The 27,105-nt window shown below is 41.9% G+C and overlaps 1 protein-coding gene across 4 annotated transcripts in view; it reads left to right on the top strand.

Moving 5' to 3' along the window:
- FBXW7 (F-box and WD repeat domain containing 7) overlaps window positions 1-14,737 on the top strand; it is a 176,663-nt gene extending 161,926 nt beyond the window's left edge. For all 4 annotated transcript variants that reach the window (XM_060178953.1, XM_060178954.1, XM_007528058.2 and 1 more), the window contains 7 exons: window positions 2,403-2,526; window positions 3,697-3,833; window positions 5,045-5,158; window positions 7,196-7,377; window positions 9,364-9,589; window positions 11,156-11,366; window positions 12,772-14,737. In XM_060178953.1, coding sequence (XP_060034936.1) covers window positions 2,403-2,526; window positions 3,697-3,833; window positions 5,045-5,158; window positions 7,196-7,377; window positions 9,364-9,589; window positions 11,156-11,366; window positions 12,772-13,040 — 1,263 coding nt within the window. In that variant the 3' untranslated portion in view covers window positions 13,041-14,737. The remainder of the gene's footprint in view (window positions 1-2,402; window positions 2,527-3,696; window positions 3,834-5,044; window positions 5,159-7,195; window positions 7,378-9,363; window positions 9,590-11,155; window positions 11,367-12,771) is intronic.
- The last annotated feature ends 12,368 nt before the right edge of the window (window positions 14,738-27,105 follow it).

Consider the following 27,105-nt stretch of genomic DNA (forward strand, 5'->3'; position numbering starts at 1 on the left):
CTAACCACTCATCTGTCACTGGACACACTACATTACCTATTACAGATAGGACTGTGATGAGCATGCCCATATAAAGTCTCTTCAGATGAGTGGTTTTGTGTTCTTTGGATAGACACCTAGTAGGAGAACTCCCAGACCATATGATAGGTATACCTTTCATATTTTGAGAAAACCTCAGTCTTTTCCATAGGTACTAGACCAGTTTATATTCCTACAGAGTGTGGAGTGTTCCTTTTTCACTCTATCCTGGACATCACTTATTATTCCATTCCTTTTTGATGTGTGGCATCCTCAAAATCTCTGAACTCTTTTTTTTTTTTATGTATGTCTCTTGGCTATATGAATATCTTCTTGGATGAAATGTCTCTTCAGGTCTTCTCATATTCTAGCAGGGTTGTTTGTGTTTTTAGTGTTGAATTCTTATTTTTGTTACTACTCCTTTGTCTGACATATGGCATGGAAATATCTTCTCCTAGGCTTTGGGATGCCTTTTTGTTTGGCACTGACTTCTTCTGCTGTTTAGGAGCTTGTCAAATTGATGCCATTCCATTGTTTGTTTGTTTTTGCTTTTGTTTCTTGCTGTTGAAGTTGAGTCTTGAGTCCAGTCTTCAAAGACATTTCCAAAACAAATACCGTGCCTTGTGTTTTCTTCAGTGTGATTTATGGTTTCCATTCTGACATCAAGTCTTTGATCTGTTTTAAGTGGACTTTTGTACATGGAGAGATGTGCTGACCCAGTTTCATTCTTCTGCAAGTAGTTACCCAACTTTCCCATTGTCATTTATTAAAAAATCTCTCTTGACTTCATTCTATATTCTAGGCCCCTTTGTCGTAAATAAATTATCCATGTGTGTGAGGATTTAATTCAGGGCTCTCTTGATCTCTGAACTTGTTTCATTGAACCATATGTCTGCTTTCACTTCAGTATCATCTAGTTTAGATATCCATAGCTCTAAATTATGGTTTGAAGTTAGGGAGTATGACTCCTCCATTCGTGTTCTTTTTTCCTTCAGGATTGCTTTTGTAATTCTGAGTTGTCTGTGGTTCCAGACAAACTTCTATATCAGTTTATTGGTACTTTGATAAGGACTGTATTGAGTTTGTGGATTGCTTTTGGTAAGATGGTCATTTTAATGAAATTAATTCTCCAAATGACAGTTTTCTTGTAGTCATTTGTAATTTGATGTATATGAAAACTAATACTGGCGTCAACAAGATAGCTCACCTGGGAGGGCACCTACTTTTCTTTGCACATGAGCCAGTTTCAAATCTGACCCCCAGTGTACTAGGAGAAGCTACAATGCTGTGCTGTCTCTCAGTCCCATCCTTCTTCTCTGTCTGTCTCTACATGGAAAAGTTGGCCCCCAGAAGTGAAAGCCCAATGACAACAACAAAAACCTATTTAAAAATTAAATTTCACACACACACACACACACACACACACACACACACACACACACACTAGATTTCACTGCTCTGTTTCGGTATTAGTAGGTTATCAGAAAAGTAATAACATGTTTCTGTGTTTCTCTATGCAAACATACGTTATAATTTTTCCAACATCTCAGTAGATACTTCTGCCCTAATTAAATTACTATGACTTGTGAGATTGATTGAGTAAACATACCCAGAAGCTGTTGTTTCACCTCTTCTTTTATCCTTTATTTACTTGAATTGGCTTCACACACTTGCCAAGCATTGTAAGAATTGGAAACTGAGTTTTAAAAGCAATGATCCACCTTAGAGCTAGCTCAGGTAGGCAGCCCTATCTGGCCTTAACTCGTCATAAAAATTCCCATAAGCAACAGAAAATAATTAAAATCCAGTTACTTTGGTATATCTGTAGAACAGTTTGATAATTGTCCCCGTTTGTCATTATTTATAGTCAGTTGTGTACATGCTTGAAATATTCACCATTGTGATAAGAAACACTTTGATGTGATAAAGAGCTATTAATTATTCCTATCAAAAGTGACAGGAAGCTGCACCATACAGAATAGATAGAAATCACACTATCTCAATTTAAGTCATACTCAGTGAAGTTACATTGCTGCAGACAGAAGAAATGCAAAGCCTAGCAACCAGTAAGATAAAAGAGAGATAGGCTAGAAACTTGAGTTGATTCGTAGAGCCAAGGCAAGGGAAGAAGCAAAATGGTTTAGTAAGTATTCCCTGAAGAGGTAAAGAAATGATGGAATAAAGTTTGTAAAGACCAGTCGAGTGCTTTGTTTTTAACTCTGGTGTACCTGTTACGATTGAATATTAGACGGTGTTTCCTTTCACTATTAAAAAAAAAATAGGATGTAGAATTATATTGTACTTATCTATAGTCACTTCATCCTCTAGAGAATAATGAACTAATTCCTGGTTTTTAATGTCAGTATACTATACTTGTTTCATAGCTGGCACTTTATGTGCTTTCATTCCTGGAACCCAAAGACCTGCTACAAGCGGCTCAGACGTGTCGCTACTGGAGAATTTTGGCTGAAGACAACCTTCTCTGGAGAGAGAAATGCAAAGAAGAGGGTAAGATTCAAAATCACGTCAGGAAATAAAAAAGCAAAGTGATTCTGAAGATAAATAGAAAAAATACAGTCAGCGAGTTTTCTGTGCAAGTAGCCGTAAGGTGATGGAGAACTGAGAAAAGAGAACTTGGGCTGCCTGTCAGAGAGTCAAGACGCACCCTTTTCTCGAGCATTGTAATTAGTAGCAGTGGCATTGCCTCCACAAGCATATATTGAGGACCCTCCATAAACTGGACACTGTTTTAATATGTGTGTGTGTGTGTGTGTGTGTGTGTGTGTGTGTGTGTGTATGTGCGCGCACACATGAGCTGGACACTCTAATTCTGAGGTTTAACAGTGAAGTCCCATTTCTGCCCCATCATGGAACTTATGTTTGCTAAACTTGTAAACAAAAATTAATCAATTAATTAATAAATACCTCTTTTCTTACTGCAGAAGTATCATCCACATTAATTTCAGTGAACATTTTCTTTGCAAATGGGAAATTAGAAACATAATGTTTTATAGAAATACTTGTTTCTGAGTATCTCTTGTAGTAGAAACAGACACTTTGTTGTGACTTCTTACTTTACATGACATCATGTCTTCAGGGTCCATGTTGTAGTGGATGTCAAGGTTTTTTTCTTTTTAAAGACTGAGTCATATTTCATTGGCATATATAACACTTAGTTGACCTGCTCATTCATTGGGCTTTTGAGTTGCTTATACCTTCTGTGTGTTGTGAGTAACACTGTGAACAGTGACATGCTCAAATACCTGCGTGGGTCTTTTGACTATATATCCAAAAGTGGAATTACTGGATCGTGTCGTAATTTTTCACGCATTTTTTCTTTTTCTTTTTTTTTTAAAGGAAGTACCTACTAATCTCCATAGCATCTGCACCATCCTATATTCCCACAAGCATTCTAATTTCTCAGTATCTTCACTGGCATTTCGTAGAATCACTTGTGAGAAAGTCAAACATAAAAATTATAGTCAATATAAAAAGCATAGCATACAGAATGCAAACTTTACATAACTGTTTGAGAATAACAGTGATGGGAATTGCATGACAGCCTACATTCCAGTGGTTCTGAACACACTACGAAATAAAATACATCAGAAAGCATGTAGTTGTATTTTTGGTGGAGGCAGTTATTCAGTTACACTTGTTAACTCTTTAAAATTTTAGGTATTGATGAACCGTTGCACATCAAAAGAAGGAAAGTAATAAAGCCAGGCTTCATCCACAGTCCATGGAAAAGTGCGTACATCCGCCAGCACAGAATTGATACCAACTGGAGGCGAGGAGAACTCAAGTCCCCTAAGGTAACTGAACTCAGGCACTGGGAAGCACAGTTAAGCCATTAGTCAGAATGAGGACCTGCCGTGTTCTGCTACTTAGTGAACATTCCCTAGTGACTGTAGGAAGAAAACAGTGTATTCAGTGTATTCTAAAGCAATGGGATGTGTCCCTTTATTGCTCGTTTCCAGCAGCTAATTGTACTTTAATAAAAGTTGAGTTGGATGCTTCTTCATCTTAATATTAACAAGAATTTCTAAATATGTTTAATTTTGCATCAAATCTATTCTGCTTAAAACTTTGCTCCCTCTCTGACCACATAATCTGAACACAAATTTTTTTAAGGAGTGTGTTTTGGGGGAGTTGGCTTTTATACAACTTATTTGATAAATTTAAGAATAATTCTGTTTTTTCCATCTTAAAACGATTTATATAAAAATGCTTAAATTCTGAAATGTACTTTTTTAACTGGAGAAGAGAAGTTTGGAGAGACACTTGTATTAATGTGCATACATTATGAGGGGTTGTTAAGTTGAAAAACATTAAATTATTCTTATATTTCTTGATGCTTTTGTTAAAATTGTAAATATTAGATATTCTTGGTTTGAACATTGATAAAGTAGATGGTTATAAAGTACATTTATATTTGAACCATCTTTATGAGATCTTGACTGAGTAAAATATTAATAGTTGATGTCTCAAATGTAAATAAAAGAATATAGAAACAATAAAGTGTTTAATACTTGATACACCAACCAGAAAATTATAATGCTTCATGTATTATGACTTTTTGTCCCCCAGAGCACTACTCAGCTCTGGCTTATGGTGGTGTGGGCGGTTGAACCTGAGACCTTGGAGCTTTAGACATTAGAGTCTGTTTGCATAACCATTATGCTATCCCCCCCCCCATATTATCACTTCTTAAAATATTTAATTTATTTATTGGATAGAGACAGAAACTGAGAGGAAAGGGGAAGGGGGGAGATAGAAACCTACAACTCTTCACCACTTCTCAAGCTTTTCCCCCTGCAAGTGGGGACCAGGAGCTTAAACCTGGGTCTTTGAGCACTGTAATATGTGCACTCAGCCAGGTGTGCCACTTCTGGCCCTTGCTTCATATAAATTCCAACTCTAGAGATAAGGACAGATTACTGCTCCCATTTGTGGTTTTATGTTTTTCACCAGAGTTTGAAAGACATTTAATGACAATTGTCTTACCTGTACATCTATCTTGTAGGTGTTGAAAGGACATGATGATCATGTGATCACATGCTTACAGTTCTGTGGTAACCGAATCGTTAGTGGTTCTGATGACAACACTTTAAAAGTTTGGTCAGCAGTCACAGGCAAGGTAAGTACTTCTTTCTCCACTTCCCCCATCATCTTTTTCTTTCTTTCTTTTTTTTTTTTTGTATGTGGAAGTACAGTTACCATTACCTTTATAGTGCATTTTTTTAGCATTCCCAGACCCTAAAATTAACCTGCCAAGTCATACCAAATAGGAACTGTGTACTTTGGATAGTGGGGAAGACCTATCAGTCCCTGCATGAATCGGGTAGCAAAATAATCCAAGAATTAATTTTAGCTTTGCTTGTTATGGTGGCAAATGTCAGAGCTTTTCTTTGTTATATAGACGCTGTTTCTCACATGACAAATGTCACAGTTTCTTCATTTAAATAGTCTATTCTTCATGAGTTAGCTATTTTTAGATCTTACAGGTGTCTTTTATCATTTCTAAGTGTTTTTACCTTTACTAATAAAGACGATATAGTTCCTTTTCTAATCTTTTTTTAAAAAACATTTATTTATTTATTCCCTTTTGTTGCCCTTGTTATTATTGTTGTAGTTGTTATTGACATCATCATTGTTGGATAGGACAGAGAGAAATGGAGAGAGGAGGGGAAAACGGAGAGAGAAAGACAGACACCTGCAGACCTGCTTCGCCGCCTGTGAAGCGACACCCCTACAGGTGGGGAGCCAGGGCTCGAACCGGGATCCTTAGGCTTTGGATCCTTGCACTTTGCACCACCTGCGCTTAACCCGCTGCACTACCGCTCGACTCCCTCCTTTTCTAATCTTTAAAAGAGAATGAGGGATATTTGTTTTTTTCCTATAAACTATATTGTTGAAAACCTACTTAGAGCTTAGACATTAACTAAACCATGTTGGGGCCAGGAGATCACTCACTTGGTAGAGCACAGTTCACCACACAGGAAGACCTCACACACCACCTGGGAGTGCTACTCGTTTCTCTTCTCTCTCTCCCCTGTCTCTCACCCACTATGTCGAAGGAAAAAGAAAGAGGAAAAAAAGCAATAAATAAATCATGTTATTGGGGCTGGGTGGTGGCGCACCTGGTTGAGTGCATGTGTTACGATGCACAAGGACCCAGGTTCAAGCCCCCAGTCCCCACCTGCAGAGGGAAAGTTTTGCAAGTGGTAAAGCAGTGTTGCAGGTGTCTGCCTCTCTCCTTCTGTCACCTCTACCCTCTCTGAATTTCTGGCTGTCTCTATCCAATAAATAATTACAGATAATAAAAAAAATAAATCATGCTATTTAGAGTCATCTTAAACCCTGTGAATCAAGCATACTAGAGATTGAAATGGGATTTTGAAGGAAAAAAATGGTCCAGGCAATTAGTTTGACTCTAGACAAGATTGATAGCTGCACAGAGAGGGTAAATAGTTCTCCAGTGAGTACTTATTTTCATCTATCCAGGGGATAATATTTTCACGAATTAAGTAATTGACCACCAAAAAAATAATAGACGAAGTGGAGGACGGCTATATCTTTTAAAATGTCTTACAGCTTGTTGACTTTTAGGCAAAACACTTCTTCATATTCCAAGTCAGATGTCAAAAAATTTCAAAGCAGCTTCATATCTCCATAGTGTAATATTGATTTTGGATTTATTTCAGGGTTTGAATGTGTATCTTTACTTGTCTGGAGGTAGGGACCTTACAGGTCTCCTAAGTACAGCTGCCTTGGGGCATTTTGGAATGAATTGTGGTATGTAGCCACACCCTAAAAACTGTTGCTTTTCTGCCACTGAATCTATTCCCATGGAGGAAACCAAGTCATAGTTCTAATATCACTTCACCAAGGAAGCCAAGCTGAAGCTGTCACACTTTTAACTGTGTGAAATATTTGCTTTCTGCATACTTGTTCCTCAGTCGTGTGTATGTGTCATGTGTAGCACTTCTGAGCCAGTAAGCAGGAAATAGCAGTGGGGTTAGGTCAGACTGATGTGAACATGATATAGTTCCTGATATGTGTAAAACCTAACTGAGTAAATGCTTGTACTAGATACAGTGTAAGGAGTTACCAAAATGCTATTGAAACCGTTTTTGTTCCTGCCCCAAAGTAACCATCTTAAGTGTTTTTCCAGTGTCTAAGGACATTAGTGGGACACACAGGTGGTGTGTGGTCCTCCCAGATGAGAGACAATATCATCATCAGTGGATCTACAGATCGGACTCTTAAAGTGTGGAATGCAGAGACGGGAGAGTGCATACACACCTTATACGGCCATACCTCCACTGTGCGCTGTATGCACCTCCATGAGAAAAGGTCTGTGCGGGGGTGCTGGCGGGGTTGGGAGCTTGCTTTGGGGCCTTTTGTGTGTAAATTTCAGTTTGTAGAGTACTTACTGTCTCTAATAGCAGGATTGTGGCAATGTGCTCTTAAATCACATTTTAATTATTAGGCTTAAACAGATGTTGGGCTTAAAATAGTGTGTCGGGCTTAAATTGGGAGTTTGTCTTTTTAGATTTCCTTCCTAGCTTAACAGCGCTGTTGCTTCCTCTTCACTGCGATCTACTCCTCAAAAAAGTTATTTTCTTTTTATATATTCAGATTTCTATTAGAGGGGCAAATTCAGTAACTTAGGTGTTAACTAACGCCTTCAAGTGTTTTAACCACTAACCCACTCGAAACCCTTGCCATCAGCTTGCCTATTGCTAAAAGCTGAGGCCTGTGGATTTTTATGTATTCCCTCATTACCTGTTGCCAAAAGCTTTCAAACATGTTCTCATCTTTCACACAGATGACACGGAACCCTTCTCTAACTGTGACAGTATCACTGTCTGCAGAGTGAAGGAAGGGAATCTTCATCAAGTCCCCAGAGTCATGTCAGCCAGCCCAGACTGCTTGCCTCTTTTCTTCCCAATGCCTTTGATGTTGCTTTTATATCATTCTTCAAAAAGCACTTCTGCTATAGAAAGTCCTTGCTATCTTTTCTTGGCATGTCTTCATGGTGCCTCTATTAAACGTAATTTCTACTTCATTTGTCACCCCCCCCCCAAAAAAAAAAAGCCTCTGAAGTTTCTTTATAGTGAGCCCCCTCTACTTCTGTCCACAGCATCTTCCTTATTGAGAACCACTGCATCACGCAGGTTTCACATTACAACTGTAATATTTGAAGAAATGCACACTTTCATTTAAGTCTGCTCTGAACAGTGTTGTGTTCCACTGTTCAGATGTGGGAGTTGGCATCAGTAGCCCTTTGTGATGTTTCCATTCTGTTCTCACTTAGATCTCTCCGTGCTCTCAATTTCTCCTCTTCCAGTTGTGGAAACAATAAGGTTTTGTTTTTTTTTATGTTGTTGTTGTTGTTTTTTTCCCCTTTAAGAATGACATAAAGATACTTAAGTCTTTGATTTTATGAATCCTTTTTATTTTTTTAAATATATCTTACTATATTGATTTTTGGATAGAGCAAGAAACTGAGAGGGATAGGGCAGATAAATAGATAGATAGACAGACAGACAGACAGACACCTGTGGCACTGTGTTCTTGCTCGTCAGGTTTTCCCCTGCAGGTGCAGACCAAGGGCTTGAACCTTGGTCTGTGCAAATTGGAGCATGTAGTGTTCCACTGCCTGGTCTCAGCTTTCTTTTATAATCCGAAGATGCTTGCCATGTTGGATCTGGTCTTTAGGAGAACTTTAATAATATTGGGCCAACTTTCGTTTATCTTCATTCCATCTTGAACAGGCTGGTTAATTATAGTAGAGTATGTGGTGTAAACCACGTTTCCGACAGCTATTTAAATTCCAAAATCTGATTGGTTGAATAACCCTTATTGACTTTTTCCCGCCTAATCACAAAAGGAACGTGTGCTCATAACCAAATTTTTGGAAAACAGAAGTAAGAATGAAAAAATCTTAGAACAGTTTCAAAAAATTGCCACCCACAATTCCCCCATCAGCATTTTATACACATTGCCCATGTGAACCTTTTATTTCTAAAGTCAAGATCATGGCTTCTTTTTTCTTTTTTTCAGATACAGTGCAGTAGTTTTCAGACCATTACACAGAGTAGTCTGTTAGTTGAGGGAACAAGTAATTACAGACTTCCTTCCCCACTTCCAGTCCCAATCAGTGATTCTCAGCTCGTATGTGCTTACATAGAATTGCTTGTGAGACATTTACTAGTCCCTGGTAAAGAAAAGGGAGGGGAAAAAAAAAAAACTCAACCACCACTGACTTTATAAGTGGCGTTTGTTCATGTCGCTGCGCATGCTCATACACTGTGCTCTTTTCTGTTTCCTCTACAGAGTTGTTAGCGGTTCTCGAGATGCCACTCTTAGGGTTTGGGATATTGAGACAGGCCAGTGTTTACATGTTTTGATGGGTCACGTAGCAGCAGTCCGCTGTGTTCAGTATGATGGCAGGAGGGTTGTTAGTGGAGCGTATGATTTCATGGTGAAGGTGTGGGATCCAGAGACTGAGACCTGTCTACACACGTTGCAAGGGCATACTAACAGAGTCTACTCATTACAGGTAAGCGATTGTATCTTCCCTACCCTTTAGATGCACCACTGATGAATCATAAAATTGTTTTACTCGGATAATCACTGTCAAATTGCTAGTTCAGTGCAATTTAAAAAATATATATGTATATGTATGTATGTATGTGTGTGTATATATATATATATATATATACACACACATATATATATATATATATATATATACACACACACACACATCAAACCATTCTGCTGTGCACTTTTTTTTTTAATTGGCGAAGTGGAAGACCTAAATTTCAAAATTATTTACTTGTTGTGTTTAAATGTGCTTCCTCTCCCTTCAAATATTCAATATAAATATTGGTCTTGGAACCAGAGACTTTGGAGACCTAAGTTGATGTATTAATTAATAGCTAGATAGTCTCATAGGAGAACGCTGGGGTTTTAATAAACTCCTTAACAGAGGATTAATTTGGCCAAAAGCTGTCCCTTTGCCTTGATAGCTGAAAGTTGATGGACCATGTAATTGTGATTCCATCCCCATCCGAAGTGAAAGTGGAGCCTTTCTATAAAGCTGCTCTCCCATCACAGGGCTTCACATCTGGAGCTGAAAAGAATAAATTTGGCCAAATGGATGTTTTTGGTTTTCATCTGAACCCGATATCCTTAAATACTGTCAGAATTTGAGATAAATAACAAGACTAGGTTAGAAAATGTTTTTAGCATTATTTTCTGAAAGGCAGCCTTTTCAAGTCAGATATGTTTCATATTATTGGCATGGTTTATTTACCAGTCACTGCCTGCTAGCAATCAGAAAATTGGTACCTTTGTGGAGTATTTATTTCTTAATGGATGGAGTACTGCCCATGTCATGAAATAATGTCACAGACTGCAGTAAAAGTATTTGTTCAATTAGAAAAGGTTATGAATTTGGAAGAGAGAGAACCAGCGATGGTTTTTATGTCTTCTGGTGTCCTCAAAGCCTTGATGATCAGTATATTCTCATTGAAGTCATTAGCTTGAGGGAAGAGGTCAGCAATGTTACTATAGACCCGTAGTGACCCATGGTGAGGCTGAGAAGTATGCTTGATGGCATATTTCCCAATTTGGATTGGGTTCTTTAATTGGAACTTTCATTTTCACATGCTTTTTTAAGTGGCTCTTCCTTTTAAACATCATGGAAGTTACTTCTCTCCCTTTTTATGCATTGGGTATTGGCGAACATGAGCTGTTTCACAGTCAAGGCCAATATCAACTTCCTGTAGGGAATTACAGCTGCACTGGGGATCCTTACTGAACACCGTGGTAGGTGGCTGCTGAGTGTTGCCATATGATCTGATCCGAGAGTATGTTTACCTTAGTTGTTTTGTTTTTCATTTTTTTCTGCATCTAATTTGAAGCCACTGGCCCTAACAATTGCTACTGATAGGCACTTCTGAGAACATGAACTGTAGAGTCGCACTTGATGCCCGCACTTCATTTTATTCCTGGCATTAACTGTTCCTCAGGTTCTACTCCCCTCCCCATTAGCGTCAGGGCCAGGGAATAACACCAGGTCTGTCTGTCCTTCTAGCCTAACAAACTGTGTCTGTTGTAGTTTGATGGCATCCATGTGGTGAGTGGATCTCTCGACACGTCCATCCGAGTGTGGGATGTGGAGACAGGGAGCTGCATTCACACATTGACGGGACACCAGTCATTGACAAGCGGGATGGAACTCAAAGACAATATTCTTGTCTCTGGGAATGCGGATTCTACAGTAAAAATCTGGGATATCAAAACAGGACAGTGTTTACAAACATTGCAAGGTAAGTATTGGCTACCCACCTTGAGTTACATCCTTTAAAAATGAGATTGTTAGTCAAAAGGGCAATACAAAATTTTTGCCTCCCAAAAGAGATCATCTTTCACAAAATGAAAATGCTTATTTTGGGTCAGTTTATGAGGATTTCCCCTCTGAACTGACAGAACTAGGTTTCTCTTGAGAAAGTATTTTAAACTGTGTTTTTAACATATAGCTGCTTAATCACTTTCTGCTTATATAGTTAACTACATAGTCTTAACCGTGTGAAGAAAGATCTTGGCTGTGTCACAGAAGTAGCATACCCATTTTATATATTTTGTTGTCATTAGGTCTTTTTTGGTTTGTGTTTTCTTTGATGTTGTTGTTGTTGGATAGGACAGAGAGAAATGGAGAAAGGAGGGGAAACAGAGGGGGAGAGAGAGATGAGACACCTGCAGACCTGCTTCAGCACCCGTGAAGTAACTTCCCTGTAGGTGGGGAGTCGGGGGGCTCGAACCAGGATTCTTGCGCCAGTCCTTGCGCTTTGCACCACGTGCACTTAACCTGCTGCGCTACCGCCCTACTGTCTTGTCTTGTCTTGTCTTTTTCTTTTTCTTTTTTTCTTCAGATACAGAGGGAGGGAACGACAACATCGAAGCTCCATCCATCATGATGGGGACCAGGCTTGCCATTTTATTTTTGAGTTTGCTATCCAGTTTTAAATGGCTGCCTTGGGTGGGGGGTGTGGTGGGAGCAGCTGTAGTCAGAAAGTTGATTGACCTCTGTGGAGACCCATAGCCATTGCTTAAATGGAATGAAAAGTTATGTGTCTGCTAAATCAGAGAAACATGTGGAAGCCACTGATGTTAAAGAGAAAGACCTGGGAGCATTTACTTCTTACGTCACCACTACCCTCTTTGTATTGGCCATGGCCCTTAGAGAGTTTTTTCAGTGAGGTCATCTAGTGAGCTATGTTACAGCTTTTTACTCATTGGCTTTGTTTCCTCAGTGTTTTTAAAATAGTATCCACTCAGCCCTAGCTTTTGACTGGCCGCTTCTAAGTGGTAGGGAAATAGACCTTTTATGCCCTTCTGTCCATGAGCAGTATGCATATGGCGATGAGCTATCTATAGACACCAGCACAAGACACTGCTTCGTTCACACAGCCAAAAAACAAAATGAGAGCCTGGTAGCTCACATGCTTCCTGGAAAACCGAACTCTTGAAAATGAATGTTTCAGTTACAAATAGCTACCAGATTTTCTTACATCCCCGCTGATCCTAAAATACTCAGAACACAGTTTCTAAATATGCAGCACTTGAAATATTTCATTTATTGTATGTTCTGGTGCAGAAGCCTGAGGATTATAATGTAAGTAAGCTTTAGCCATGATTTCTACTCAGTAATTAAATGCCCTTGGTTTTGTCTAGGTCCCAACAAGCATCAGAGTGCTGTGACCTGTTTACAGTTCAACAAGAACTTTGTAATTACCAGCTCAGACGATGGAACTGTAAAACTATGGGACTTGAAAATGGGTGAATTTATTCGAAATCTAGTCACATTGGAGAGTGGGGGAAGTGGGGGAGTCGTGTGGCGGATCAGAGCCTCGAACACAAAGCTGGTGTGCGCGGTGGGGAGCCGGAACGGGACTGAAGAAACCAAGCTGCTGGTGTTGGACTTCGATGTGGACGTGAAGTAGATTAGAGAGCAGAAGAGGCGAGTTTGTCCAGGCGCGTAGATGGTATACTCCCTGCCTTTCCCTTACCCTGAAAAAAGAAAAAAAGAAAAAAAAAAAAGAAAAAGAGAAAACATCCCTTGTTCTCAGTGGTGCAGGATGTTGGCTTGGGGCAACAGAGTGAAAAAGACCTACAGACTAAGCAGGAAAGAGGAGATGACAAACCGAAACTGACGAGAGAGGCGTGCGCTGTGTCATCACATAGAAGGCTTCACTTTCGACTGAGGGCAGCTTTGCAACACGAGGCTTTGGAAATCAAACCAGGTGCAATTCTTCCTTTCTTTTCTTCTCCAGTGGTCATTAGACAGTGTTCATGCCGAAACCTTGTTACAGATCCTGCTAGCCTGTTCTCTTACCACTGAGACCGGAATCGGAGCTGCAGTAACAGCACAACAAGGACTGGTTGACTTTCTAGTCAGAGAGCATCTGTAACAAAAAGTCAATTTTCTGGAGTGGAAAAGCTTAAAAAAAAAATACTGTGAATTGTTTTTGTACAGTTATCATGAAAAGCTTTTAAAATTTTATTCCCTTTTTTCTTTTTCTTTTTCTTTTTTTTTTTTTGCCAACCATTGCCAATGTCAATCAATCACAGTATTAGCCTCTGTTAATCTATTTACTGTCGCTTCCACATACGCTCTTCGATGCATTTGTTGCTCAAAGGTGGCAAGTTGTCCTGGGTTCTGTGAGGCCTGAGACGGATTGAGTTCTTGATGCTGGTGCTAGAAGTAGGTCTTCAAGTATGGGATTGTTGTCCTTCCCTGTACTGTATTCCCAGTGGCCAAACTTATTTATGCTGCTATATGAAAGAAAGAAAAAAAAAAGCAAATTATTTTTTTTTATTTTTTTTTTTCCTGCTGTGACGTTTTAGTCCCAGACTGAATTCCAAATTTGCTCTAGTTTGGTTACGGAAAAAAAAAAAAGACTTTTTGCCACTGAAACTCAAGCCATCTGTGCCTCTAAGAGGCTGAGAATGGGAGGGTTTCAGATAATAAAGAGTGAAGTTTGCCTGCAAGTCAAAAATTGAGAGTGTGTGCAAAGCTTATTTTCTTTTATCTGGGCAAAAAAAAAATAGATAAATAAAATAAAACACATTCCTTGGGACAGGGCTATGGCTGCCTGTTCTGTGGAGAAATGTTTCTTTTTGAGGGCTGTGGTGGATGGATGAACGTACATAAGAAAACTGACAAAAATATTTTAAAAAATATATAGAACACAAAATTAAAATACAGTTGCTGGTCAGTCTTAGTGTTTTACAGTATTTGGGGGAAACAGCTGTTACAGTTTTATTGCTCTGAGTAACTGACAAAGCAGAAACGATTCAGTTTTTGTAGTAAAGGCGTCACATGCAAACAAAATGAAATGAACGAAAGTTGAATGGTTTGCCTCATTCTCCAAGAGCCACAACTCAAGCTGAACTGTGAAAGTGGTTTAACACTGTATCCTAAGAGATCTTTTTTCCTCCTCCTGTTTATTATTTTTTGTTTGTTTTATTTATAGTCTGATTTCAAACAATCAGATTCAAGTTGGTTAGTTTTACTTCTGTAACAACCTGACATGATGGAGGAAAACAACCTTTAAAGGGATTGTGTCTATGGTTTGATTCACTTAGAAATTTTATTTTCTTATAACTTAAGTGCAATAAAATGTGTTTTTTCATGTTAGTATGCCTGTTTTTTCCACTGAGGTAATGATACTTCCTTGTAAAGAGTGAGAGTTGGTCTCAAATGTCAAATAGCAGAGTCTTGGCTTCTCTGCATTCCTTTTGTGTTGCACAGAAATCAGTACTTTGAGTCCTGTCGCACACAGCCAAAGGCAGAATCTCCTGGGCTCTGAAAGAGGACTTTCCACTGTGCTGATATGTATGCCACACTGGGGTATAGAAATAGGAGGCCTGGGTCCCTCCGACTGTTGCAGAAGTTTAGGGATAGTTATCAGTGGATTTTCTGTTTCTGAAACATTGACTATCTCAAAAAAAAAAATGTGACCATGTTTCAAGTTACAGACTATCTCTACTATCTATATAGTTCCTCATTGAGTAAAAACACATCTCAGACGACCCAGTGTGCTTACAGGGGAACAGTTAGTTCTTGGGCTCACTCCCAAAACTATTCAGTCTGCACATCTAGGAGTGCGACCCCCAAATCGGCCATTTCAACTGGCTCGATGTGGGTGTGAATTTGAGAACCACCCCGTCAGCTAGTATTGCAGTACATTTGGATATTTTGGTGATGTTTCTCCACAGCACATTCCAGGCACAGGTGCAACCGAGAAAAAGAAGTGACAGGATAATGGGGGGAAGAGAGAAACTAACGTGGTTGAAAATAAGGCCGAAGCATGTGAGACCACACAGTGTCAGGTGTGAGCATCTCTGCCCACTAAGGGGCCTAGACTGAGTCCATTGCTATGTCCATATCATATCAATAGTCCATAATTATTATTCTGTTGGGTGACTGAAGCTACTTGTTCTTACTTATTACAGACAGCCTTAACTATAACAGTTGAAGAAAACCACTCTTAAAAATAACTTCGCATAGTAGAACAGAGTGAGTTTACAGACTTGGCAAATAATTCTTCTAAAGCTGTGGAGTGATGGAATTTCACTGTTGCCTTGACCTGCCATGTCCTCTTCTCTTGGTGTGCAGACAACCCCTCCTAAAGTGATCGCAGGGACCCAATAAAACGTCACAAAGCACACGGCACACTGCTAGCCCTGAACACCTCATGAATGGTAGCTCCTCTTTAAACTTATAGAGACCCTCGTAATTGTAACTTTTGCTGTATTTGGGAACAATTGAATGTGTTTGTGACTCATCAGGTAAGTTATAAAAGTAGTATTTCTGTAGACATTGTCACTGAATTTTATAAGTGAAGTCACCTAGATTCTCTCTTGAGTCTTACAGAAGCACCTGATGGTCATTCCAAGTAAAGTTAGGCCTCATTAAATTCTGTCTTATGAGTAAGTGGACAGTGTTATCGCTGTGGCTCTGTTCCTGAAAGGGAAAGTGTTAACTCCATTCTAAGAGAATCGAAGCATTGCCATTGTTTGCACAAAGGGAGCCCTGCATTGTGGGCTCCTTAGTGAAGAAATTCACCTCTTGTGTAACCAGATTTTTAAATTTTCATGCCAGAGTCACCTCTCTTTCCCCACTGAAAGTGTGTATATTTCTGAAGCTCTTAATTTTTATGTAAATTTGAAACCCCCCTTTACTGAGGTTCAAGAACCACATCAGTTTGCAATAGCTACCACATTTGGCAAACCAAATGTGCCAACCCACCTATAAGTTGAATTTTGAAACGTCACTGATGTTCAATTATTTTGTATTATCTGTTTTTTTTAAAAAAAAAACATTTTGCCTACAACTTTTGAGCTAGTCTGCTATAAAGTCTCCAAATTCATCAGAGGTAATAGGCAACTACAGAAGAAGGGCCTCAGTGCTTTTCCCTTCCTGAAAGTGAACAGGACCCAGGGCAGCCTTCCTAGCCCAGGCTGCATGCTCTCCGCACCTTTCACCCGGGGTGCTCACAGCAGGCTATGAAGAGGTTGCTGAGATGGGGAGAGAAGCTCTCCTGGAGGGACCTGCCCAGCTCCATCCTCACTCCTGAATCTTCCATCTCCTTCTGTTCCTCACTGAAGCCAGAAACAAGCTGCTTTCTGTGGCAGGTCGGAGCCTAATGGCTTTTCTCACGGCCTGCCTCAGGCACTGCTGACTCATTTTTAAAAAAAATATTTTTATTATTGTATAGAGACAGAAATTAAGGGGGGAGAGAGACAGAGAGACACCTACAGCTCTACTTCACCACTTGTGAAGCTTTCCCCCTGCAGGTGGGAACCAGGGACTTGAACCCAGGTCCTTGAGCACTGTAGTGTGTGCACTTAACCGGGTGCGACACGCCTGGCCCACAGCGTACTCATTTTCCAGCCTATACCCCGACACACACACCCCCATAAAGATCAGTCTGGTCTGAAACCCACAATCCCTCAGATTCATCTGCCGATAGAAGACTATCCTGTAGGGCATCTGTGATTCTGATAGCAAACATGCATTTGCACAGATGCCTCCATACTTGTGGTTTGAGTGTTCCCTGCCGTGTTGCGTGTGTGTGTGTGTGTGTGTGTGTGTGTGCGCGCGCGCGCGCTAACAGACAAGAATGTAATAGAACCTAGAGGTGACTTTTTGTTCTCAGACCTAACATGTTGCTGAACCCTTTTCCATCTTCACCCGTGAAAAAAAAAGGATCAGATCATAGAAGGGGTTGGTATGGGTGGCCAGGAGGGAATTTCTGTCTTTTCCGGGACAGATCCATAGGTGGTGTGTGTACATAGTAAGCTACCACGTAGTAATCTGAGCAGTTGATGCACAGTTTTTGATTTGGGCTTTTCCTACTTCTGAGGAGGTGGGTTTTAAATTCGATCCATCCTTAGGTCCATCAGTTTGCTTTCACTGGGGGCCCAGTCACTGGTTTATACTATGGCAAACAGCAGGGCATGGTTCTCTAGCCAGCGGGTCTCATTACCCACTGGACTAATCCCAGTAACGCTCGGGTAGTGGGGTCCTTGCCAACTTCTCCCTCGTCACCTTCTCTTTCTAGGGGAAGGAGATCAGGTTCATTTCAAGGTAATTTCAAAGGCTCTTCAGGGAAAGGAAAAGCACCAAAACTGAAAGAACTCAAAATCCACCTTTCTCCAAGTGTGAAGTATAGAGACTAGATCAAGTTCCTGGGAAGACTCCATGCTCAGATGAAAGCCTGACGACTTACCAATTTGCAATTGGGTATAAAAATAGCAGAGCTTCTATTTCAGATTCTCCTCAGGATTCTTAAGGACAAGAACCACTGAGGGGACATTTGGATATTTCATTTCTTCCTTTGAAAAAGAGATGGTGGCAAGACCTCTGAAGGCTGTTTATCTTGGGGTTTGGTCTTGCTCATGCTCTTCAGAGGAAAAAAATATGTCAAAATCACTCTTGCAAATCAAAGATTCATGTACAACAGACCATAAAAATATATTGCCAATTTAATCATTTTTGTTTTTTGAGAAACTTCGTAAGTTAGAAAAATGGCATCAAACCAATGCTCACTATAAAACGAAGCTTCACTTGCAGGACTTTAATTTTTTTAATTTCTTTTTGATGAAAGAGAGACTTACAAAGCTTTAAACTTGGTTTGATGAAACCCATTCAGATCACCAGACTCACATCTCTGAACGCAGCCAGCTGATGCATCTTTCCCTGTTAGCATGAATGTAAATTTGAGGCTGTCATCCGTCCGTGTTGTAAACTGAGTAGCGGTAGCTTGCATAGATGTGGCAAGGGCACAGTAAGGTTAGAGGCGGAACTGCCCCCACATCTGGATAGGGTCAGAGCTGGCTTTGGTAGATGACCTGAAGTTGATAAACAAGGACCCACTTTAGGGAAAGGAAAGGGAAAAAGTCCACAGAATTAAATCTGAAAGCGACCATTTAGGATGATAAAGATTGTAGCAAATTACCCAAGTCTTTTGAACATGCAGCTCCTTTTTTTCTGAGCTCTAGAGGCAATTACCAGAATTGCTTAATAGATGTGCTTCTGATTGCAGCCGGGCTTCTTCCACTTGGAACACTGCGGCTCCCCCACCACTCCACAGGGATGGCTCAGGGAGCCTCAACTCCCTGGGTTTCAGGGAAAATGCACCTCCACCTCTCAACTACTTTCCCTTCATCTGTAAGTGGAGAGACATGGGGACTCCATGCCAGGCTTTGGGCGCAGTGTTGAGTAGATACTCATTAGAGGGTTGGGGATATTTAACTTTTTTAAAAAATTATCTTACTGGACAGAGACAGCCAGAAATTGAAAGGGGAGAGGCAGAAAAACAGAAACACCTGCAGCCTTGCTTCAGCACTTGTAAAGTTTGCTCCCTGCAGATAGGAGCCAGGGGCTTGAACCTGGGTACTTGGGCATTGCACCACCACCCAAGCTGCAAGGTGTCCACAGTAACTGAAAACTAACTGCCACTGGGCAGTGACAGACACTTATTAAGACTGTGGTTGGGGTCGGGTGGTGGTGCACCTGGTTAAATGCTCACATTACAGTGCACAAGGGCCCAGGTTCAAGCCCCTGGTCCCAACCTGCAGGGAGGAAGCTTGAGGAGTGATGAAGCAGGGCTGCAGGTTTCTCTCTGTCTCTCTATCTTTCCCTCTTCTCTCAATCTGTCTCTATCCAATAATAAAGCTTTAATTAAAAAAAAGTGTGGTTATAAGTATATTTACTTTATTTTTATATTACCACCAGGGTTTTATCACTGGGGCTCAGCACTGGCACCATGAATTCACTGCTCCCAGCAGCCATTTTTTCTTTTTCTTTTTTCTTTCTGTTTTATTTGACTGGACAGATTGAAATTGAGAGGGGAGGGGTAGCCAGGGAGAGAGAGACACCTGCAAACCTGCTTCACAGCTCATGAAGCCTCTTCTTAGGCAGGTGGGGAGCAGGGCCTTGAACCCTGGTCCTTGTGCACTCAGCTAGGTGAGCCGCTGCAGTGTACTCCTCTTACAGGCGAGGAGACAGTTATAGATGGTAACTGATACAGCCAACTGTCAAGAAAGGTTAGCAGCCAGCATCATCATCACCGTCACCTGTGTTATGTAATGAGAAAGGTGGCTGTGTTCAGATGCCACTCCACCTACTTGTGAGGGTCTAGGAGATCCTTTGCCTTCCTGAGCCTCCATCATCCATAGCAAAGAAAGGACAAAGTACCCAGTAGATACTTGGCTTAGTATGTTTTCCATGAAGGGTGGCCTTCACTAGATCTGTAAGATTTCCACAACCAGGCGGGGGGAGATAGCATGATGGTTATGCAAAGAGAAACTCATGCCTGAGGCTCCAGAGCCCCAGGTTCAGTCCCCCGCACCAGCATAAGCCAGAGCTGAGCAGCGCTCTGGTGAAAACAACACCTAGTGACCAAACCCCCTTCCAAAATGTGCCGGGAACCTCGGGACAGTCTCCTCTTCAGAAAGGAATCGCAGGGAGTCGGGCGGTAGCGCAGCAGGTTAAGCGTATGTGGCGTGAAGTGCAAGGACGGGCCAAGGGTCCTGGTTCAAGCCCCCGGTGGATCCCGGTTCCAGCCCCGGCTCCCCACCTGCAGGGGAATCGCTTCACAGACGGTAAAGCACAGGTCTGCAGGAGTCTATCTTTCTCTCCCCCTCTCTGTCTTCCCTTCCTCTCTCCATCTCTCTGTCCTATCCAACAATGATGACATCAATGACTACGATAATAAAAAACAAGGGCAACAAAAGGGAAAAGAAATTTAAAAAGAAAAGAATCAGCAATCGGAAATGACAGAAGATCTCCCCAACGAGCTCTTGAAATCTCAGGGACAGGAGAAGAGAATTAGGACACAAAGTTTCAACAGCATTGGTTCAAGAGAGCAGACAGAGGTGAGGTCTCTGATGAGTAGATGAGAGAAGTGACTGAAAGTGGCCACGAAGGAGACACAGGTGTGGACCGAGCTCTCCCATGGGAGGCAGGGGCGAGGCAGAAACTAGAGGCTGGTTGAGAGCACGTGGAGTGGGTGGAACCTACATCCCTGAGACCACCTGTGTGGACCCCTTGTCCTCACACCGTTTAATCGACAGGAGGTTTGGAGCAGGTGCAGGCTAATCTGAGCATAAGGGGAGGCAGCAGGAGGGAAGGCTCAGAAATGGAAGTGGAGAGTGTTACCTCTAGTGAACCCCAAGCCCACACAGCTTCTCAGCCACCTTTCATATGCCTCGTAAACACAGAGTCAAGTGAGGCTCACCACCCAAGAACAAGCCCCAATTTGAAAGATGAGCCAAACCCGTGAAGTAAACTTTGGAAAGGGACTATAAATAACACTCCTGCAGAGATAGAATGCTGTATAGACACAGAAAAGGGTTCCATGGTTAAAAGGCTTCAATGAAACTACAACGTGTTTTAAAGGGAAAAACATTCTGTGGTATATAAACACTGGGGTAACCAAAGTTAAACTAAGAGGTGGAAATACATAGAGAAAATACATTTTTTATTCCCTTTTGTTGCCCTTGTTTTATTATTGTAGTTATTATTGTTGTTGTTATTGATGTTGTTACTGATGTTGTTGTTGGATAGGACAGAGAGAAATGGAGAGAGGAGGGGAAGACAGAGAGGGAGAGAAAGATAGACACCTGCTGACCTGCTTCACCACTTGTGAAGTGACCCCCTTGCAGGTGGGGAGCTGAGGACTCGAACCGGGATCCTTATGCCAGTCCTTGCACTTTGCACCACCTGCACTTAACCCGCTGTGCTACCACCTGACTCCCCAAGAAAATATTTTTAAGAAGGTCATTTGGGTGATGTCCCAATAACAGCAAATTAAGAAAACAGTACAAAGTAAGTTATTCAAAAATTAGTACAAGAAAAATTAGCAGAATAGAAGACAGAAAAGCCTAATCTTGAAAGGGCCTACTGAATGTACCCCATGCCTTGACTCAGCATATGAAATTCCAGAACACTTGGGCAAAAGCCGTCTCCAAAAATGTATAGAGGGAGGGAAAAGTCAGGGAAAACAGAGGGAGTCAGGCAGTATCTGCAGAGAAGTCACTTCACAGGCAGTGAAGCAGGTCTGCAGGTGTCTATCTTTCCCCCTCTTTGTCTTTCCCTCTCTACATTTCTCTCTGTCCTGTCTAAAAATGATGACATCATCAACAACAACAATAATAACTACAACAACAATAAAAACAACAAGGGCAACAAAAGGGAAAATAAATATAAAAAATTTAAAAAATAAAAGGAAAACAGAGTTGGACTTTGAGACTAGTGACCAGCAGCAATAACTGCTAGAAGACTAAAGTCTTCAAACTACCACAAAAATATTTATTTTGGATAGAGACAAAGAAAAACTGCAAGAGGAAGGCGGGAGACAGAAACCTGCAGCTCTGCTTCACTGCTCTTGAATCCTCCTCCTGCAGGTGGGGGTGGGGCTTGAACCCGTGTCCTTATACATAGTCACATGTATGTTCTACCAGGTGTATCATCACTTGGCCCTAAAATTCCACAAGTTATTCTCAACTGAGAATTAATTGTATACCCAGACAAGTTATTGATCAAGTCGGAGAATGTAAACCTTCCCAGACCTGAAAGGACTCCAAACATGACTCCTCACGAATGCTAAAAAAAAAAAAAAAATAGCTGCTAGAAAACATGGCCTAAACAACATGTCACCAGGAAAAAAAAAAAAAAAAAAATATATATATATATATATATATATATATATATATATATATATATATATATATATGTAGTAGGAGAAGGGACCCTAAAGGAGAAGTGATCTGTCTGTCCGCTGAGGTGTGAGCAGAGTGGGGGTGGGGAGGGGTGTTAGGGGAAAGGCCCTGAGCACATAAGGAAGGCTGTCATGTCTGCCCCACTGGAGTAATGAGAGGAGGACTTGTTTCACGAACACCCACTGACACAGCAGAAAAGGCTACTCATAGAGAGCGGTAATAAACCATTTAGAAAAGTGTTCAAAGGCTCAACATATTCAAAGCCAGCAAGAGATTAAAATACAGCGGCTTAGTTCCACATAGTATGTGGGGGGAAATCCTAACGACAGTGCACACTTTCAGCCCTTCAGTAGACTTTCTTTCTTTTTATTTTTTTTTTATATTATCTTTATGTATTGGATAGAGACAGCCAGAAATCAAGAGGGTAAAGGGAGAGAGACAGAGACACTTGCAGCCCTGCTTTACCACTTGCAAAGCTTTCTCCCTGCAGGTGGGGACCGGGGCCTTGAATCTGGGTCCTGGAGCACTGTAACATGTGCGCTCAACCAGGTGTGCCACCATCCGGCCCCCATTTATCTATCTATCTATCTGTCTGTCTGTCTATCTATCTACATACATATATATATATATTTGCCACCAGGATTATCGCTGAGTCTCAGTGTAGATGAGTTCACAGCTCTTGGGAACCATTTCTTTCTTTCTTTATTGTTTTGTTTCTTTTTCCTTTTTATTATTATTTTTTTACTTAAGAAAGGAGACATTAACAAAACCATAGAATAAGAGGGGTACAGTTCCACACAGTTCCCATAACCCGATCTCCATATCCCATCCCCCTCCCCTGATAGCTTTCCCATTCTCTATCTCTCTGGGAGTATGGATCCAGGGTCCTTGTGAGTTGCAGAGGGTGGAAGGTCTGGCTTCTGTAATTGCTTCCCCGCTGAACATGGACATTGACTGGTCGGTCCATACTCCCAGTCTGCCTCTCTCTTTCCCTAGTAGGGTGGGGCTCTAGGGAAGTGGAGCTCCAGTGCACATTGATGGGGTCTTCAGTCCAGGGAAGCCTGGTCGGCAGTGTGCTGGCATCTGGAACCTGGTGGCTGAAAAGAGAGTGAACATACAAAGCCAAGCAAATTGTTGAACATTCTTTTTCCTTTTTACTTGGTATGATATAGAGAAATTGAGAGGGGTGAGGAGATAAGGAGAAAGACATCCGCAGACCTGTTTCACCACTCATAAAACTTCCACCCTGCAGGTGGGGAGCAGGGGATTTGAACTCAGGTCCTATGCATGGTGACATGTGCACTCAACCAGCTGCATCACTGTCCTGTCCCCGGTATATATACAACCATAAAAATGTAGAAGCCAAGGGCCAAGTTTGCAAAAATGTCTGTGGGGGAGGGGTAAGAGAGAAGGGGGTGATGGGAGGAGAGAGAATAAACCCTCATCTCCCAGCAGTAACAGTTACTGATTTCTTTTTCTTTAATTATTATTTATTTTCCCTTTTGTTGCCCTTGTTGTTTTTTACTGTTGTTGTAGCTATTATTGCTGTTGTTGTTGTCATTGTTGGACAGGACAGAGAGAAACGGAGAGAGGAAGGGAAGACAGAGATGGGGAGAGAAAGACACCTGCAGACCTGCTTTCACTGTTTGCGAAGCAACTCCCCGGCAGGTGGGGAGCCAGGGGCTCAAACCTGGATCCTTACTCCAGTTTTTGCGCTTTGTGCCACATGTGCTTAACCCGCTACACTACCGCCCGACCCCCAGTTACTGATTTCTAAAGAGAGCTCACACACAGAGGATGACACATTATTTTTTTTTCCCTTTACTGGTTATGAGGTATTGTTTGATTAGAGCCCTGGCCCTTGGATGGTGAATTGGTTTTTGTTTGTTTTGTTTTTTTTAACACCACTTTTATTATTTTGATTCACTGAGGGTAAGAACGCTTAGTCTGATCTGTTCACACATACAGAATGTATTTACCTTCTACAGAAAATACAATAGTTTGTACATGCATAACACTTCTCAGTTTTCCACATAACAGTACAACCCCCACTAGGTCTTGGTATATTATTTTTTAAAGGGAGATGCATGTCAAGAAAATTAGCTGAAAGTTACAGCTGTCTGCCCCAGGCCTCCATTGAACACAGTGTTCCAGGTCTGGAAACATTGATGAAAATGACTGACCATTTTGTAAAGGGACATCCAGGGAATCTTTTTCAGAAACTGATTTTCCCTTGCCATTCCAGATGGGAATGTCTAAGAGGCTGGAGTGGGACCCACCAGGGAGGCTGAGCCATGTTGGAGGAGCCTCCTCTGTGCCTCTGAGGATCCTGGGGATGACGTGTTCAGGATGAGGCCAAGACTCCCCGGACACCAAATGCCCTCTCTCCACAGGGTGGTGTGCAGCGTGGACTAGTCTGGCGGCTATGGCGGCTGTCCCTGGGCCTGTGTCATCGTTGTCGCCCATGATTCTTCATCTGTCCTGGCTTTTCCCTTGGAAGGTTCTAGAACCAGGCTGAGCCTCAGAGGCCCACAGGTTCAGGGGACTAGAATGGAGCCTGGGGCCTACCAGTTTTCAGCTCACCCCACCAGCTGCTGAGTCTGGAGGTTGGAATAATAGACTGTGGCCACCTGGTGCCTCTAAACACACCCTCAGTGGCTAGAGAAGCATGCAAACCACATGCCTCCCTTGTCTGTTCTTGGCGGTTTGTGGTTTGGGGGCCAGCCACCACAGGCTGTTCATTTGTGCTTTCTGGTTGGCAAGCGGGACCCTCACCCAGCCAGATGCCTAAAGATTTCCAAGCAGCTAGAGAAACACCATCAGCAAGTTGTTCTGTTCTGAGGACTAGGGTGGTATGCCTTATAGACCGAAACAAGCTTCCTGTTACAGCGGATAGTCTCATCTGTGGCTAGGCAAAAAAACTCTTCTGAGTTGTCTGTATGTGTGAACAGATCAGACTAAGTGTTCTTACCCTCAGTGAATGAAAATAATAAAAAGTGGTGTTAATAAAACAAAACAAACAAAAACCAGTTCACCATCCAAGGGCCAGGGCTCTAATCAAACAATACTTCATAAGCAGAGAGACAAGGAAAGAACCCCTTCCTGACTGGCTTTCTCTAGGCAGAGTGAAACCCCCACCTCACACACACAGGTATGTCAAACTGGAAATGACACGTCAGAGCAGAGACAGAAGGTGCAGGGGTGACGCCCGGGGCTTGCATGCCGGAGGTCCCAGGCACCATTCCAGACATCGCCAGGAGCCAGAGCTGAGCAGTGCATTGGTAGAAAAAGCAAAGGCACCTAAGAGAGAGACCCTGCTGCATTGCCTCTTCTCTGGGTGTCTATTCCCCGCTCTGCTGAGCACAGGCCCTCCTGCTCCCAGCTGAGGATTCCATTATGGTGCTGCTCTGAGTCTCCCCATAGCCGACTTCTGTCACCTCTGTCCATCCTTCCTTCCGTAGGACTGAGCTTACACAGGGCTAGTGCTGCTGTTTATTTCCATCCAGCTAAGGAGTCCTGGCAACGGGAAAATAAATTAGGACTAAATGAGACTGAGCAGCAGAGTCCTGGAAGTGTGACTGCGGGTGAGTGGTTCTGGCTGTTTTCTGTTTCCACTACCTGGGGGTTCACCTCCCATGTCAGTACCCCACAACCCTGCTAGTCAGTACCAAGGACAGAAGCCCATAGACAGCGCAGGGTCTGGGTGAGGTGAGACCATCGTGCCTCAAGCTATGTCCACCCCTTCAGGGCGAAACATCAACATCACTTACCTGCAGAATATGCTCAAATAGCTAAATAAATAAATAAATAAAATCATTGCCTACTTTGCTCTTTTCCATTGCTTACCTTGAAAAACTCCGAATTAGGTAACTTTCTGTTTAAGATAATCAACAGAGGAGAACAACAGATCAACTTGGGCAGATATCAGGAGCAGGGAAGGCCAATTAACCAATCCATGAATGGCGCTGTTTACACTCCCATTCCTAAGGTTAATTATGCGATCAAGTCATAGCTTTTGCCTTGATTACAGGACCCTTAGGAAATGAACGTGTGTTTCCACTTTGCAAGTATGTTTGCATTGCAGCCTTGCATGGGAAGCAGAGGAACTGGGCTCAGCAAATAGCACCTGTCTGTATAGCCTCGGGCAGAGGAGAGCGTCTGTGCGAACACGGAAGCGGGACTCGCACAAGGCTGTCTGCTGCCTCTCTTTCCACCCTGGACTCTTTCCAGGGTCAGTTCTTCACAGATGTTCAGATGGCAAGTCTTTCCCCCATCCCTTCCTGCTGAGAAGAAACAGAAACAAACAAACAAAACAAAACAAAACAAAAACCATCAATCAGCTCTTTCATCTTAAATAATAAATGTCTAGGGCGGGAGAGATAGCATTGTGTTTATGCAAAGAAATGCTCATGCTTGAGGTTTCAAAGTCCCCAGTGTTCAACCCCCTGCATCACCATAAGCCAGAACTGAGCAGTGCTCTGGTAAAAGGTGGTAAAAAGGTGGGGGGTGGGATGGGTGGTAGCACAGCAGGTTGAGCACACATGGCGCAAAACACAAGGATCAGCTTAAGGATCTCGGTTCGACCTCCCAGCTCCCCACCTGCAGGGGAGTCGCTTCACAGGCAGTGAAGCAGGTCTTCAGGTGTCTATCTTTCTCTCCCCCCTCTCGATTTCTCCCTGTCCTATCCAACAACAATGACAACAATAACAATAATAAGAAGAGCAACAAGGGCAACAAAAATGGGGAAGAATGGGATTCCTAGTGCAGGCACTGAGC

Source organism: Erinaceus europaeus, chromosome 19 (genome assembly GCF_950295315.1).
Source record: "Erinaceus europaeus chromosome 19, mEriEur2.1, whole genome shotgun sequence".
NCBI classification, from domain to species: domain Eukaryota; kingdom Metazoa; phylum Chordata; class Mammalia; order Eulipotyphla; family Erinaceidae; genus Erinaceus; species Erinaceus europaeus.